General features: G+C 40.6%; 1 protein-coding gene across 2 annotated transcripts in view; it reads right to left on the bottom strand.

Annotated features, from left to right (window-relative positions):
* CACNB4 (calcium voltage-gated channel auxiliary subunit beta 4) overlaps positions 1-15,706 on the bottom strand; it is a 252,448-nt gene that overhangs the window by 9,323 nt on the left and 227,419 nt on the right. For both annotated transcript variants that reach the window (XM_058548979.1, XM_058548980.1), the window contains exons 11-12: positions 10,809-10,960; positions 8,729-8,824 (exon numbers count right to left, since the gene is read on the bottom strand). In XM_058548979.1, the coding sequence (XP_058404962.1) occupies positions 8,729-8,824; positions 10,809-10,960 (248 nt within the window). The remainder of the gene's footprint in view (positions 1-8,728; positions 8,825-10,808; positions 10,961-15,706) is intronic.

Raw genomic sequence — 15,706 nt, forward strand, 5'->3', positions numbered from 1 at the left:
TTAACTTTTTCTTTTTTTTTTAAGAATTTTATTTTATTTATTTTTTTTAATTTTATTTATTCATTTTTTCCCCCAAAGCCCCAGTAGATAGTTGTATGTCCTAGTTGCACAGCCTTCTAGTTGCTGTATGTGAGACGCGGCCTCAGCACGGCCAGAGAAGCAGTGCGTCGGTACGCGCCCGGGATCCGAACCCGGGCCGCCAGCAGTGGAGCACGCGTACTTAACCGCCAAGCCACGGGGCCGGCCCTAATTTTAACTTTTTCTTAAGTTGGTATATTACTGAATATTAGCTAGCCAGGAGATTAAATATATACAAACTCTCCCATTGTGTATGCATTGCTTTACATTTATTTGTTGTGCATAGATAAAACCTCATGTGGGGCTTCTTTCCTATTTCTACGTGGAAAAAAGAAATAGTAGGAGTGAGCATACTTTTATTTCTTTGTTATTGGAATATAGAGACCCTGAAATTGCCAACATTAAAAAAAATAACTGGTAAATATTATTCAGTAAAATAAAATGGCTGAATGGCAAAATATGTAATGCTAATTATAAAATAATCAAGCAATGTTTCTTTCATATCAAAACTGCTTTCTTTATATTATTAAAGTTTTTGAAATCCTGAGTACTTAACTCACTAGTCCACCAGTGATAGGAAATGGACTTTAAAGTTAAATGGTTTTTGAAGAATCTAGGAGGTCTTATGGGGATAAAGGAAAGCCTACCAATATTATGGGGCTCTAGCGGTTAGTCTCACGTAGTTTCCATTTCAATAAGCTAAATGGGAAAGACAATCACAATTCTTGCCACTAATTGGGGATAACATGAAGGCAAAGAATACAGTGACTTTGACCTCTTCTAGTTCCTCTCTCTTTATAATCTGTGACAATATGAACCCAAACACATTTTCCTTGCCACATCCCTCCATCCTGTCCGTTCTTATTCTTCAAAGATTATAACAACATCTACCAAAGCTATTGTCTACAGAAAAGGCACCCAATGTTTTTGTTAAGTTCATATTAATCCAACGCTTTAAATCATAGCATTGGTAGTAGGAGTGAGCTACCTCTAACTCTGTATATCCAGGTTAGGTGGCTGAAATCCCTGCACCGAGAGTTGTCTCCTTTGGACTGAGAGAAACTAGATCCCATGTGGCCTTGCTTCATGAACGAAACATCTGAAATCAATTACTTTTTTCAACAGTAGTGTTATGAATTAAACATCCAGAGGCTTTGCAATAATGAATGCACCAATGGGGATGACACTGCAAATAGATGGGTGAATCCACACAATTCTAAATAATTTAAATAAAATTACCAGAAAAGGGCAGTGGAACATTACCTCTGTGATAGCAATACAATCAAGGATACTGGGCACTATCATTCACTTCAGAGTTTTTGTGTTTAATAGAATAAATCTGAGTCCATTCGGTAATGGAAAATAAAGTCTGACAGAAGAGAACTACTATGGTTACCGTAATGTTAGAAGTTTACAAGACTCTGTGGAAGAGATGAGCTCCCTTCTTGCAGAGACAGCGATCAATGTCATTTCACATGCACAAAAAAATTACACAGCTCAAAAAGCCACAGGGTCAGCTTTTGGTAACACAAGCTAGCTTGTAACTAAGTAGGATTAAAGGATTACATTTCATTTATATATTCAATTGTCTGCCTATCTGCTTTTCTCACCATGCATTATGTAGCTCTTATTACTATAGTACTGGTGCAATTTGAACTTTGACCTTCTTAAAATGTACTATTTTCAACTTCTCTGAGAAGAAAAAAGGTACTGATAGCTGGTAGAAGCAAAATGAAATCTAACAATGTAGTGTACAGATGTATGTTCCAAATACAAATTCAGGCTGGTCATATAAAAATATATATGTATAAAATGAGCTTGTGGGTCCTAGTCTCATAGGCCCCTTTTCTGTCTGCATCCCATCTTTTCTTCTGTGAATCCAGAGCGGGCAATGAAGGAAAGTCCTCCTTCTTCTAGAATAGAACTATTCAGTAGCCCATCCTCCCAGCTCATTTTTCTGTCTGTGGCAGATTAAAAATGGCCACAAATTTTTTGATACTCTCTGCATTGAGATAGAGGGTTTGTCTCCTCTCCTTGAATCTGGGCAGCCTCTGTGATTCCTCTGACTAGCAGAATACTGTGGAAGTGAGGCTGTGCCAATATCTAAGTCTGGTATCTAAGCATAAGATATTGGAATACTTGCTGTCGGAGCCCCGGGAGCTGCCATTAAGAAGCATATATCCTTGTTGGAAAGGTCCCGTAGGAAGGCCCCGAGACTACTGAGAGGGGGAGTCCCTGCTAGGGACCAGGTCAGCCGCCAGCTGAATACCACGTGGTCACTGTTTGAAGTCACTAAGTTTTGGGGGAGTTTTTGGCACAGTAATAGATAACCAGAACCTTGACCTAGAACAAGGGTGGCAACTTTGGCAGGCTGGCTACTGTGGGCCTGCCTCCTGCTTCTATAAACAAAGTTTGACTGGAATACTCCATTCACTTACATATTGTGTATGGCTGTTTTCCTGCTACTAAGGCAGAGTTGAGTAGTTTTGTGAAGAAGACCATATGGCCCACAAAGCCTAAAATATTTACAACCTGGCCTTTTACTGAAAAAGTTTGCTGACCCCTGTCTTAGAAGAAGCCTCACTCATGAAATTCATGATTATCCCTCCAGGAGAACATATCACAACCAGCCTGTTGCCATTCACCATCTAAAGTCTTGCTAGAGTAGTACACAGAGATCTTACGCTGACTTTGGCCAAGGCATATGACCTTTGGAAAGCCAGTTCACTTCTCTTGGTCTCAGTTCCCTCATTTGTAAAATGAGGAGGTTGGACTGGATCAGTCTTTCCCTAGAAGTGTTCCATGAAACATTAGACCCGTAGGATACTCTGTGGAAAAATGGTTCCACAGTCAAAATTTAGAGGAAGCACTGCACACTGTCTATCCTTAATGGAGATATAAAATGCTCATGAGCATATTAAAGCTTCTGCAGTAAAGAAACCAGTCTACCTTTGTTTACATAAGTGTTTTCTCAAACATTTTTGGTGTCAGGGTTCTTTCCCCATAACACCTATTGACTTTGCATGGAACCCGTACTGGGAAGAACACACTCCAGGAAATACTACACCGGCTACTCTCAAGATCTCTTTTTGCTTCCACAGTCCCTGAGTTGAGGATTCATCCTTCTGGCTACAGAGAGTTAACTTTTTTCAGTACTCTTTTAGACTTCCCTTTCTGAAGACTGCTGCCTTTAATTTCTTAGCAATGTGAGACTCTGCCAGTGTAGTTTGCTGACTTTTCAGATTGGAGATGCAAGTGGCCAATTAAGGAAGTTGCAAATTCTCCTAGAGGAACTAAAATGACACAGTGCTCACCAATCTTCGGATGACAATTATAATTATGGTCTTGAAGTAAAGCAGGGACAAATGCAGACACACTTTTAGATTACTGCTAGTTTTTATCAGCTGAAGATTTCTTCACACATGCCAAAAGAGAGTGTACAATACCTTTTTAGCGTTACAAACGCTGTTCACACAATATCAAATGAATATGTTTAATAATGTAAACAATGTTTAGAAAATATTAAATACAAGGTAACCTTGTGGATCCAGACTGCTTGTTTAAAATTCCAGGTTATCTGACCAATTATATGAAACAAGGAATTGTTTATTCTACTGAGAGAACGATAGGGCAAGGTTGTTTTCCTAGTGCATGAGGCTGTCTGAAATTCCTGACTTGGGGACAAGTCCCAAGGCAGTTCGCAATATTATTTGCATTCAGTATGCACATGTCTTTTCTTGATTCCAGCCATTTCAGATGTAACCAGTTGTACTATACACACAACTACTCAATTATCAATCCTCTCAGCAGCTAAAATACTTCGATATTAATAGGACACAAGTATTTTCTCTAGTAACTATTAGGAATAAATGTTAATAAACTCATTCTCATATAAAGATCAAATCAAAAAGAAACAAGTTCAATTCACCAAAATGTATCTCAAGGAATTCCTTACTGAGACTTCTTATAACATTATTATCCAAAACTTATATTAATTTAAACCAGTGGTTCTCAACCAGGAGTGATTTTTTTTCTCTAGGGGACATTTGGCAATGTATGGAGATATTTTTGGTTGTCATAACTTGGGGGTTGCTAATGGCCAGGGATGTTGCTAAACACCCTACAATGCATAGGACAGGCCCCCTCCCCCAACAAAGAATTATCCAATCTAAAATGTCGCTTTTAGGTGCTGAGGTGGAGGAAACCTGATCTAAACCACTCTTTTAATTTATAAAAGATTTAAGAAGTAATATCTGCAAGCGTATTTATGATCTACCAAATTGTTTGCTAAGAGTTGACTTTGCAAACTGTAATCTTATTAGACTATATACTCCTTGAAGGCAAGAATATGCCTTTGTATCACTAGCACTTAGCAAGGTACCAGGCCTAAGGCTTAAATAATGTTTGCTGAATGTATTTTAGTTCTTGCGAAGAGGGTTGATTGTAGGTGAGCCACATTGAATTGAAATGACTAAATATTTTGAATTTGTCCGATTTAACCATATAGAGACACGGATACCACGTCCTCAGACATGCCCACACGTCGTTCTGTAGAAGTCTGATCTTAATGATGTTCTGAAACAATGAGGGTATCACCTGACTTGATACATCTTCTGCTTGTTTTTATGCTCTCCTCTTCCCTGGGCTCCATAACCCTCATGGTTTCAATAATATCTCTGTGCTGATCACTTCCAAAATCTAGACAGAATCAGAGTCTTAGAGTTGAGAAGAGATCTTAGATACCATAGCCTTTAGCCTTCACCAGAGGGGATTCCTTCCACAACATCTCTGACACCTGTTCATAGCGCCCACTCCAACTCCACCCAGCCTCCAAGTGAATGCGGTTCGAGACGAGGGGCTCACTACTTAGAAAGCCATCCCCTTCTTTGCGGCATCTGCATTTGAGCAGATGTGTGAAATGCCTTCCTCCTGGGGTGGGTCTGACCACTCTGTCAAATGACACGAGACAGCCTAACTGCTCTCAAGTCCACCCCAGCTGCTCCCTAAAACTCCCACTGATCTTAGCGCCACCTCTGGGACCTCACAGAGCCGGTCTGCCCTGGCAGTGTAGACCTCTCTACATTTGTGAAGACAGACATGGCCAATGAGCTTTGAGATATTAATCCATGTTTTTCCTTTTGTATTTTCCCCCTTTCTTTTCTACTATTCAAGCAGGTGGCAGGGTCTGTGCCTCCTTGTCTTGGGGGAGTGGGGGGTGGGCGGGGTTGTGGCAGGAAACTGCCAGCTCTCCATTTCCCCTCCTGGGTTTTGTTTTACAAAAGCCTAAATTGGTTGGAGAGATTTGTCTAACTGCCTCTGGAAACAAAAGAAGGTGGAGATGCTTTTAGATACAACAAAAGCAGAGAGGAAGTTCCTTTAATAGCAACAAATGGGGAAAAGAGAGAGGCACCTCCCCTCCCCCAGGCAGAGAAGAGAAGGGAACTCTCATGACAGTGTCCCAGAGAGGAGGGGCTATATGTCTCCCTGCCTCGCCAAAGATACCCTGTTCCCGATAAGGTCTGATGCAGCAGAGCGTCCATCCTTAAGGACCACGTGGATTTGGTCAATGGCTGTCTGAATTGGCATTCCCCACCCCCCACAACTCCCTCAACTTCCTTACCAACCCCACCCTTACCGTGGGGTCTTTGTTCTGCCCTGGATTAGGGTAAAGGCAGCTGCAAGTCTGGATAAATACCCTGCCTGCCCAGTGGACTCAGGGATCAAAGTAGAAAATGAGGTATTTCTTGCACAGTGAAGTTGGGGACCTGAGATTCATCTATACTACACAGCTATGCGTAGAGACAGAGTGGCATAGTGGACAGAGGTTTGTTGGAGTCAGACAAATCTAGGGTTGAAAATTGGAGCTCATTTACTAATTGGTACCTGCAGTAAGTTTCTTAATTGAGGACTTAGCTTTCTCCTCTAGAAAGTAAGGATAATGTTATCTACCATGGCTGATACTGGCTCAACACAAGGTTGACATAAGGGAAGCCATATTGTAGAAAAGAAACCCTATTGTAACTTTGAATGAACTCTGATTAACTAGCCCAGACATGCTCTGTGGATTTTATGGTCCCTCCCAGCTGCTATAAGTTGATAACTTTGTTCTCTTGAGTTCCTTAGGAATGTGACGACCCCGGGACAGAGAGTCTATGCTGATAGCCATCATCAATGACAACTGAAAGATCAGGGTGTAGGGCCTTGCTCCAGTCTCTGATGCATATCAAGTAAAACAAAAGACTGTCAGGAACTAAGACTAGATGGATGCCCCCAACCTGAGACCAGATGACTCCCTGACCCGGAGACCAGCCCTCCATATAACTGGCCTGTAGTCTTTGTTCTGTAAGATGTTTTTTTTGGGCGTTAGTCGGCCATCTTCCCTCTTGCTAGCAAGCTGTAATAAACTGCCCTTCCTCTGCCACCAGCTTGCCTCTTGACGATTGGCTTTTGTCTCGCTTGCACAAAGGGCAAGCAGATCATGCCCTTTGTGTGGTAACATGGCAGTCATAGAGGTGCATGTGCAGGTGACTTCCCCTTGAGGGAGAACCTGCTGTGATGAGTGCAGTCAGCAGGCAGCTTCCAGCCGCTGCTGCTTCAGGATCCACCACAGTATTCAAGCCGAGGCCATGCTCTCTCAAGGCTGCTCCCAGCCAGTGCCTGAGCACAGCATGGAGACTAGAGCCTAGACATTTCTGCCCAACATGAGACTCCTCTAATGGGCACTCTTTCCTGTGGGGACCCCCATCTCCGTGACTGAGATTTTCTCAAGGCTACATCACAGTCTGAGGTTCTTCCTACCCATTTCTCCTTCCACCCCCCTTTCCTTTCATGGGATCCAAACTCCATCAGGTCTGAGGGCTCTCCCCGTCTGTTCTGTCCCTTTTCCCTTTTATCCCTCACAGGCATTTTCTCCAATAAAACTGCACGTCTAATTGCATTCAGGTATCTGCTTCCCAGAAGACCCAAACTGCTATAACTATCCTTATAAGACTGTTCTAAAAATTGGAAACAATAGCATAGTTCCTGGCTTTTGGTAGCTGCTCAATAAAGATTAGCTTCCTTCAACTGGGAAGCATTATAGAGACAGGCTGTGTAATACATTCTTCTACATTCGCTCAGTGTTTTAATCATGCATTCCATTGTGAAAATGGACTTCATTAGCAGGCAATGTGAAGTCAGACTTCTTAACATAGTACTCCAGACTCCAAGCTATCCAGATTATCTATAGGCAGGTAACCAAGTGTGTGTGTGTGTGAATAGGTGGGTGGGGTTGTGAAGGGAGGAAATTGGCTTTGGAGCCAGATAGATCTAAATCTAATCCTCATTTGCTCTATGACCTTAGGGAAACCATTTAACCTCTCTGTCTTCAGTTGCCTCAACTATATAATGGAGATAATACTGCCCACCTTACTAGGTAACTGTGAGGATTAGAGATAATCTATGAAAAGCATCTAGCTCAGTGTCCGGCCCATAGTAAGCATCTAATAAAAGGATGCATTATTTACTCTTATTGCCTGTACATCCTTTCATTCATTCAGTCAGTCAATAAATATTTATTGTGGGCCTACTATGATAGGAACTTGAGATACAACAGTGACCCAGACAGGCACAGATCCTTATAGAGCCTCACAGGTTAGGCATGGCACAGTACAACTACATCAGTAATTATAACAGAAACAATTAGATGGTGTTTATTATGTGCCAGGCATTGTTCTAAGAGTTTTACCACATATTCACTCATCGAATCTTTACACCAACCCAATGAGGTAAGTACTTGCTCAAGATTACATAACTAGGGATGTAATCCCTAGTGTGGATTAGTGTGGATCTGAACCCGGGCAGTCTGGCTCCAGAGTCTATACTTTTAACAGCTATGCTGTGTTGCCTCTCTAAACATCTGAATTGGATTTTATGCTTCCACAGAGCATCAATGATCCTTACACAGGTATATAAAAAATCTAGTAAATCAAACCAGTAGGAAAGACAGTTATTTCCTTTAGAGAAACACAGGCACAGAAATAGTAAGTCGGCGGAGCAGGTGTAGACACTGAAAGGCCACTGGTGAGCCACGTGATAGTGGTCACCCCCCTCCCACTCCCCCCTTGCCATTTGCTTGGCTTCCAACTCAGCAGCTGTTCTCTGGCAACAGCACTGGGAGAAAAGTTGCTATAATATGGTTTTTCATCTTACTTAACCCTGACCTCTTCATCTGCTGTAAGCACAGGGCTCTTCTAGTTTCAATAAATTCTCAACCTTCAATGTCATAATCTTTTATGCCTACCGGAACTTTCTGGCAGAGAGTGAAAGTCAAATGAGTATGTTTTATTTGTTCTTTTCCTTTCATAAAAGTGTCCACATGACTGGATTAAGTAGTTTGCAAGGCAGTCAAGATAGCAGTAAGGACATCGAACACTGAACACTAAGTTCATTTCTTATGACATGGCAGAACCACCCAGTTCTGGATGCCCAAGGATAGCCAACATGACAGCAGCAGTTTGTGCCAAGAAATCCCTTGGGTTCATGACAACATACCATCATCATCATCATTCTAGAATAAAAAATGACAATGCTAATATGAAAAAAAAAAAAGAAAACACCATTCTCTCCTAACTAGTCAGGAATGATTAAGTCAAAAAATGATTGTACTTACTGGGGGGCATTGTGCAAGTTTATCAGCTGCCACCAGTTGAACGTTTAAGTGTTTACTTTGGGACTTCCCTCTGGATTTAATCAACCGCTGTAAAACCTGATAGAAGAAGACGTGAATCTGAGATACTGTCAATGAGTTGAAAGAAAACCAAATAAACAAGGCTTTTTTTAATAGTCTGTTTAGCCCTGAGTATTAATAGAGAGGACACACAACATGACAAATCATATATATAACATGACATCATCCACTTACACTGGCTTTCAGTTATAGTGGATTTGATATGTTCATCCTATTCTTGCTCTATGTAAGGTCTTGGTGGGATCTTAGGTTTCTGCCCTAGATTTTACACAGAGACTTCAAAGAGAGCCCTGCAAAAGTGGAGGAACTGATCTGTACCAGGTCATTTTTGTCCAAATTCAGATGAGTAATATTTTGGTTGACTATCTCAATGTCAGATAAATATCAGTCATATATTTGGTCCTTTTTGTCACAGATAATTATTGAGGCATTCCAGTTTAATTTTACATTAATAAGACAATTTAATGATAGAAACCTAGGAAAAACATTTGCACTGGTATATTGCTACCTATAAACCAGTGATACATTTATGTCTCTTGTGCACTGCTGTAACTGCATTTTACCATATACTCCCCTCTCCCTTAAATCTTTTTAAGCTGAAACAGGGCCCTCCCCCTAAAACAGTACTAGTCTGTGAGGCTCTATGATACCTCAGCACATATGTCCACAAGAGTTCCCATTCCTGCACTTATGGACCTCATGGTGACTAGGCCAGGGGGTGGGAGGAACTGAAATCTACTCCACTGCAGTGAAGGGTGTTTGAATCCCCTTCAGCTCTCAGTCAAAGGGCCCTCCAGGCAGTCAGGCAATCTCAGTCCATTATAATGATTCCCAAAAGGTTCTGGTTTGGTAAGGATTCCTAAGCTCACCCCGCACAGACCCAGTGCCTGAAGAGATGGAAGATCTGAGGACGTCAGAAGGGTTAGGAAGGGCATAGCTTCTTTAGACATTCTCCACCTGTGAGAGCAAACTACGGTTCTGGTTGGAAGTTGAAGTGGCATTTAAGTCCACTAAAATAGGCTCTTGCAGGCACGGAAAAGAAACCGATTATTAAGGTCATACCTCCCAAGGCTATCTATTTCATATTAACTTTTTAGAACATCACCTCTTTTTAAAAAGGAAAGAACATGGGGCCTGCCTGGTGGCGTAGCGGTTAAGTGTGTGCGCTCAGTGCGGTGGCCCGGGGTTTGCAGGTTCAGATCCTAGGCACACACCGACGCACCGCTTGTGAAAGCCATGCCGTGGCAGAGTCCCATATAAAGTAGAGGAAGATGAGCGCCGATGTTAGCCCAGGGCCAGTCTTCCTCAGCAAAAAGAGGAGGATTGGCGATGGATTTTAGCTCAGGGCTGATCTTCCTCACAAAAAAATAAATAAATAAATAAATAAAAAGGAAAGAACACCTAAATCAAAAGACACCAATTTGAGGCTGTCTCATTTTTATTTTTAATCTCCTCTGGTGGCATGAAGATACATGGCAAATATACCATTGTGCTTAATCATGGAATAACTATCCCTGAAAGAATCCAACCTAAGCACAAATGTGAGAGTCTGTAATGTTTCCATAAGAGATTGTATACAGCGGTGTTTGACTTTATATGTGATAAATATAGATACCTTCCTTGAACTTTGTACTCTCTCAACCGGGGAGAGAATATAGGTGATACAAGAATCAATATTACCCAAGAAACTGACCAAGATAGAACCTAAAGTCTCTGAAAAGCCAGACTTTACTTTTCCTCACCTTTCTTAATTTTTTGTTTCTATTATATTCTTCATAACTGCCTGGTTGGGGAACCACAATAACTTCTTGAAGGAATGGGCTATTCTTTATTTGCTATCTCAGAATTTCTAGAACCTGTACCAACTGTAGGAATTAAAAACTGTGCTCGTTAAAAGGTCTCAACAAGATATTCTCCTTGGCCACTAACAAAAACACACAGAGCAAAGAATATTTTTTTAAAAATGAGCTTCTAATCCTTAAGACAGAAATGAGCTAATTACCTTTGGAGATGAGACTTTTACATGAACAATAATTGGAGCTAAGGAAGTCTTTATAAGTTGTGCTGGGTGATTGATGGTGTCTGCATCAAGAACAACCAGCTGCAAAGATCTTGCCAACTCAAAGATTCTTTCAATTTCACTTTGTACTTCCGCTAAAAGGAGAAGTAATAAATAACAGGTCATGGTTATTTTTATTAATTAGTTCTTATAGTTAAAAAATAGTACCCCTTTCAGATGTTTTTCTACACTGCAAAACAGAACATTTTGACTTTTCATAGTCCTATCTAACTTCAGATCTTTTCTAAAGAGAGAGCGGTTGAGAGAGATGGGTTGAGTTTTGCATAAAACCAAAGAGTTGGTGGAAAAAACCGAGACGGCTCTCTTGATTTGCTTCTTACACTAATCCTAATATTTATCTATTTTTATAGCTATGTCGTTTTTCATCATGGCTTTGTTCTGAAGAAATTTTAACTATAGAAGCTGAAACTACCTTTGAGGAAACAACTGAAACACACGTGCAGAGCAACATCACATGGAAAGCAAATCACACTGAAATATTTCCACCAACCAACAACTTATATGTTAATATTTTATGGATACGTTTAAAAAAATTCCCACAACTCATCTGTTTTGACTGACATGCAATTATTTGTATCCCTGGTTAAATATTCTGGGTCTACTCTTACAACTAGCATATTGCTAAATTTTAATTCAAGTATTGAGCCCAGTGGACTTGTTCTAAGGCATAAGTATCTTCAGCATTAAAAAAAAAAACCAAGACCAATTATATTAAAATGCTGCAAAGCATTTAGATGCAAATCTATTTGGCTGGCTGTAATGGCCAAGTGACCCAAATCTGTTCAAATGAAAAATCTAGTTATTTTCAATGCCTGAAGCAATCCAGCTATTTTTTAAAGCAAAATAGATTATTTATAACTGAAGTATAAAAAACTTCTTTATATACAGCTTGTATATCACCTGATTTATTGGGTCACGTCCAAAGTCTGAATTAGACCATTTAATTTTCAGAGAGATGATCTTGTTTTGCATTTCACTTATTTTTGGCTATAGGTGTGACCTAACAATGTTGTAATCTTGACCAAGTTACACAGAACTGACAAAGCTACCTGATTTAAATTGTTTCAAAGATGGCCTAGGAAAAAGGTGATGTTACTCTAAATATTCTCATTGGAAAGGGTTTGTACCAGAATTCAATGACTCGTTTTGCTTATCCAGTATAAATTCAAGTTCATGTCACCCACCAAAAAGTTCTCCCTTTAACCAAACATATTAACAGGGTTTGTGGGATCATGAATGCTCAAGACTATCATGTGACTGTTTTCCTGGGCGTTGCATAAGAGCATAATTCTTTTTTTTTTTTTTTTTTTTTTTTTTTTTTTTTTTTGTGAGGAGATCAGCCCTGTGCTAACATCCGCCAGTCCTCCTCTTTTTTTTTGCTGAGGAAGACGGCCCTGGGCTAACATCCGTGCCCATCTTCCTCCACTTTATATGGGACGCCGCCACAGCATGGCTTGCCAAGCAGTGCGTCGGTGCGCGCCCAGGATCCGAACCAGCGAACCCCGGGCCGCCGCAGCGGAGCGCGCGCACTTAACCGCTTGCGCCACCGGGCCGGCCCCCAAGAGCATAATTCTTATTTCTCACAAAATCACTGATGTTTAATGCATGATCTGTATTAGAAGTGTGAAGTTAAATAGTCAACATATCTATCATTTTTCATATTATCCAGTACCAATGGGCTGAAAGATTTCATGTTGCTTTAAAGTGACTAGGTGACTAGCTTTCAAGATGTCAATGTAAAGAAGTTGGACAACTAGGCTTATTTGCAAAATTCGTCTAAAATTACATTCTACATTTGTTTGTCAATGATAATATACCTGTCCCTTTTTTCTTGCATGTCAGAAACAGTTACAAAAAAGATTTTTCTTATGAGAAAAGTCTGGAAAATAAAGAATATTTTTATTATAGTAAATTTCAGCTTCAGACTGTTGGGGTATGTTCTCCATTTGTTGTTTTTATTAAATTACCACTGTTTTAAGGGAACTCCTGGCCAGCACTATACTAGAATAAGTCTATACTGCTTTAAGCTTCAACTCTGAATACAATATTTTCTGAACTAGCAAAAAGGCAGTGACGCAAACTGGACTGCCCTGGTACAAAGACCTCTCGAGGCATTCTGAGTCTCTGCGTAAATAACTCAGAAATACCTGAGCCTTATTTAGTCTGCACCAGCAATGAGGTAAGTGGCTTCTGACAGGCTCACAGAGCAGGCACACCTACTGCTTAACCAACACAAAACTCTTGGGCAATGGGAACTCTGGCATGAGCAGAGAGGTGCTCAGGCAGAGCAAACCAGGAGGCTGCAGAGGACCAGACCAAATACTGGAGTGGGTCCAATATCTGAATAATTTGTATACAGAATGCCATAAATAAATTATATGTGTGAGGAAGAGAAAGGCATATTTATCTACATAGCTCATTTTCTTAAGGAAAAACTTTAACCAAACCCAACAATCCTGACTACCCAGGCTGATTCTCACAAGGGTTCTAATGGAGGTTTAGTCATGATCTTATTCCAGACAAATGGAGCTCTGAGAAGTCATGGACTATGATACTGCAGGGACCTCAATGAACACTTCTATAACTTGACCACAACTGATCCAAACTCACCTCTCTCCAGCATCTCTGTCACCTATGAACTTTCTTACACCTAAATGCTTAAACTATTTCAATGGCTCCCTAGGGCTCAAAGCAACATTTCCCAAAGTGTGTACCCTGGAAGACTAATCCCATAAGATATCCTATGGGAAGAAGGGGGTTTTCTGCAAGGGAAATACTGCATACTATAATGGTTTCTCTTGGAATTTCAAACGTGCATTACCCTTTGTATCTTACGGGCTCTAAGAAGTCTTGCAGTGGATAAGCCTACCAATTATGGATTATTTAATCCATAATTTACAAATTTATTTGACCATGGAAAACAATTTGGATGTAACAACTATTAGTAACTTTTAAAATTAACATTTCATGGAATCTATTTTGGAGGTCTCTTTAGCAAGGCATACTAGAACCCTAACACACTGGCCTCAATCTACTTTTTCAGTCTCTTCTCCTGTTGCCCTCAAACCATGCCCCCCACTCCCTTTTTCTAAGCATGCTATGCACAAACTACCTGTTTCTCAACAATACAATATTCTTTTATATACCAAGGCCTTTGTACATTCTTGTCTGCCTTGAAGAACCAGCTCAAACATAACTTTTGAGAAGTCTTCTCAGATACCTCTTACTCCCTACCCTTCTTTCTTTACACCCCTAGTACTTTGCCGCTAATTCCATTATCACACAGTATTTTAACCATCTGTCCTTTCTTGCTGTTTGCCCATGGGTAAGATACTTTGTCATAGTTGTGTTTGTACTTCCTAAGTCTGGCATGATGCACGGCACGTAACAAGTGTTTAATAAACATTTGATGAAGGATCTACAAAAGGCAGGCAAATGGACATAAGTGGCTCACATAATGGCTATTATAATAGATTGCCATTGAAGTAACTCCAGTAGTTGTGGGTACATGAATTTACAGAGTAATGGGGAAAGCCAGTGAACTGACATCTACCTTGTTTCTTCCTCAATATTTACATTAACCCCACCCTACCCACCCCATTGACTGACAACAGGTGGCTAGATTTTACAGAATGACTTCAAAGAATATCCATGAAACCTTTGGCTGGAGCAGACGACTGGAATTAGGCAAGCTAGCTTATCTTTTAAGTGTCCTTTAGCCTTTCCTTATACATCAGAGGAAGGAGTGGTTAATAGCCAAAGGCATTCTGAGGAGTGAGAAGGAGGGTGGAAGACAGGAGAGCAGAGAACAAATGCTTGTTGAGAAATCTTCAATCTAATTTGGCATCCTTGTCACCCGTGACATTTGACTTTAGTCAGTTACCTAATCTGATTCACTATCACCAACTCTGCCATTGTTACCTCCTTAAGATCAAAATACTGTGCCTTTAAAAGTGTTTCACTCTGTATGTGGAAGGGTCTAAATACAGGACTAAAGAAGGAACCGCTGACGTCTGGAATCTTGCCCTCACAAGTGTTGACAACTGTTCCATTTGGTATGCTCAGCATTCTTTAACAAAGCAACCATCCAGCAAATATTTATTGAGCTATTACCATGTGCCAATCCCGTGCCAGGAATACAGAGATGATACTTCGTGGCCTCTTTCCAACCTGCACAATTCTTGGTTCAGGATCAAGGGTACAGCTTTCAACAGATTCTTGATGGGATGTTTGGGCATGCAATCTATCTTGGAAACCCTAATTTTTTTTAGTTTTCTATCATCTATAGACCTCATTTCAGTATATTAAACAAATGTAGTGGCATTGAAGAGCCCTATCTTGCCTAATCTGTCCATAAGGAAGAGGGAAGTAAAACAAGTTGTCCTCAGAATGTGAATGCAAAAGAGACTCCTAGAAAGTTATGAGTGGACTCCAGCACCCTTGGCAATCATGGAGACCACAAACAGGCTTTTGAGATGAATGTTGTGATTCCCCAGCACCACAGACTTGCTTCTGTGGACGATGATTTCATCCTCCACAGTCCTGCTTACATACGGCTTGATGGAACTAATCACACATAGTGTTTTTTTCTTTTCCATCTTGGTGAATTTTAAGATCAGACTGGTACTCCAGGAAAGACATGCTTAAACTCCCTGCATGTTATTAATGGTGGTTGCTATTTCCACTTAAAGATGTGACTATGCTGGGTACCACCAGCTAGCAGCAGAAGCAACATTAAAAACACCATTATCTAGCTTTCTTCTAAGGATCTGAGGAAGCTGAACATCTCATTTCCTTTCATGTCAGCTGTGACTCAGGTG

Source organism: Diceros bicornis, chromosome 10 (assembly GCF_020826845.1).
Source record: "Diceros bicornis minor isolate mBicDic1 chromosome 10, mDicBic1.mat.cur, whole genome shotgun sequence".
Lineage (NCBI taxonomy): Eukaryota > Metazoa > Chordata > Mammalia > Perissodactyla > Rhinocerotidae > Diceros > Diceros bicornis.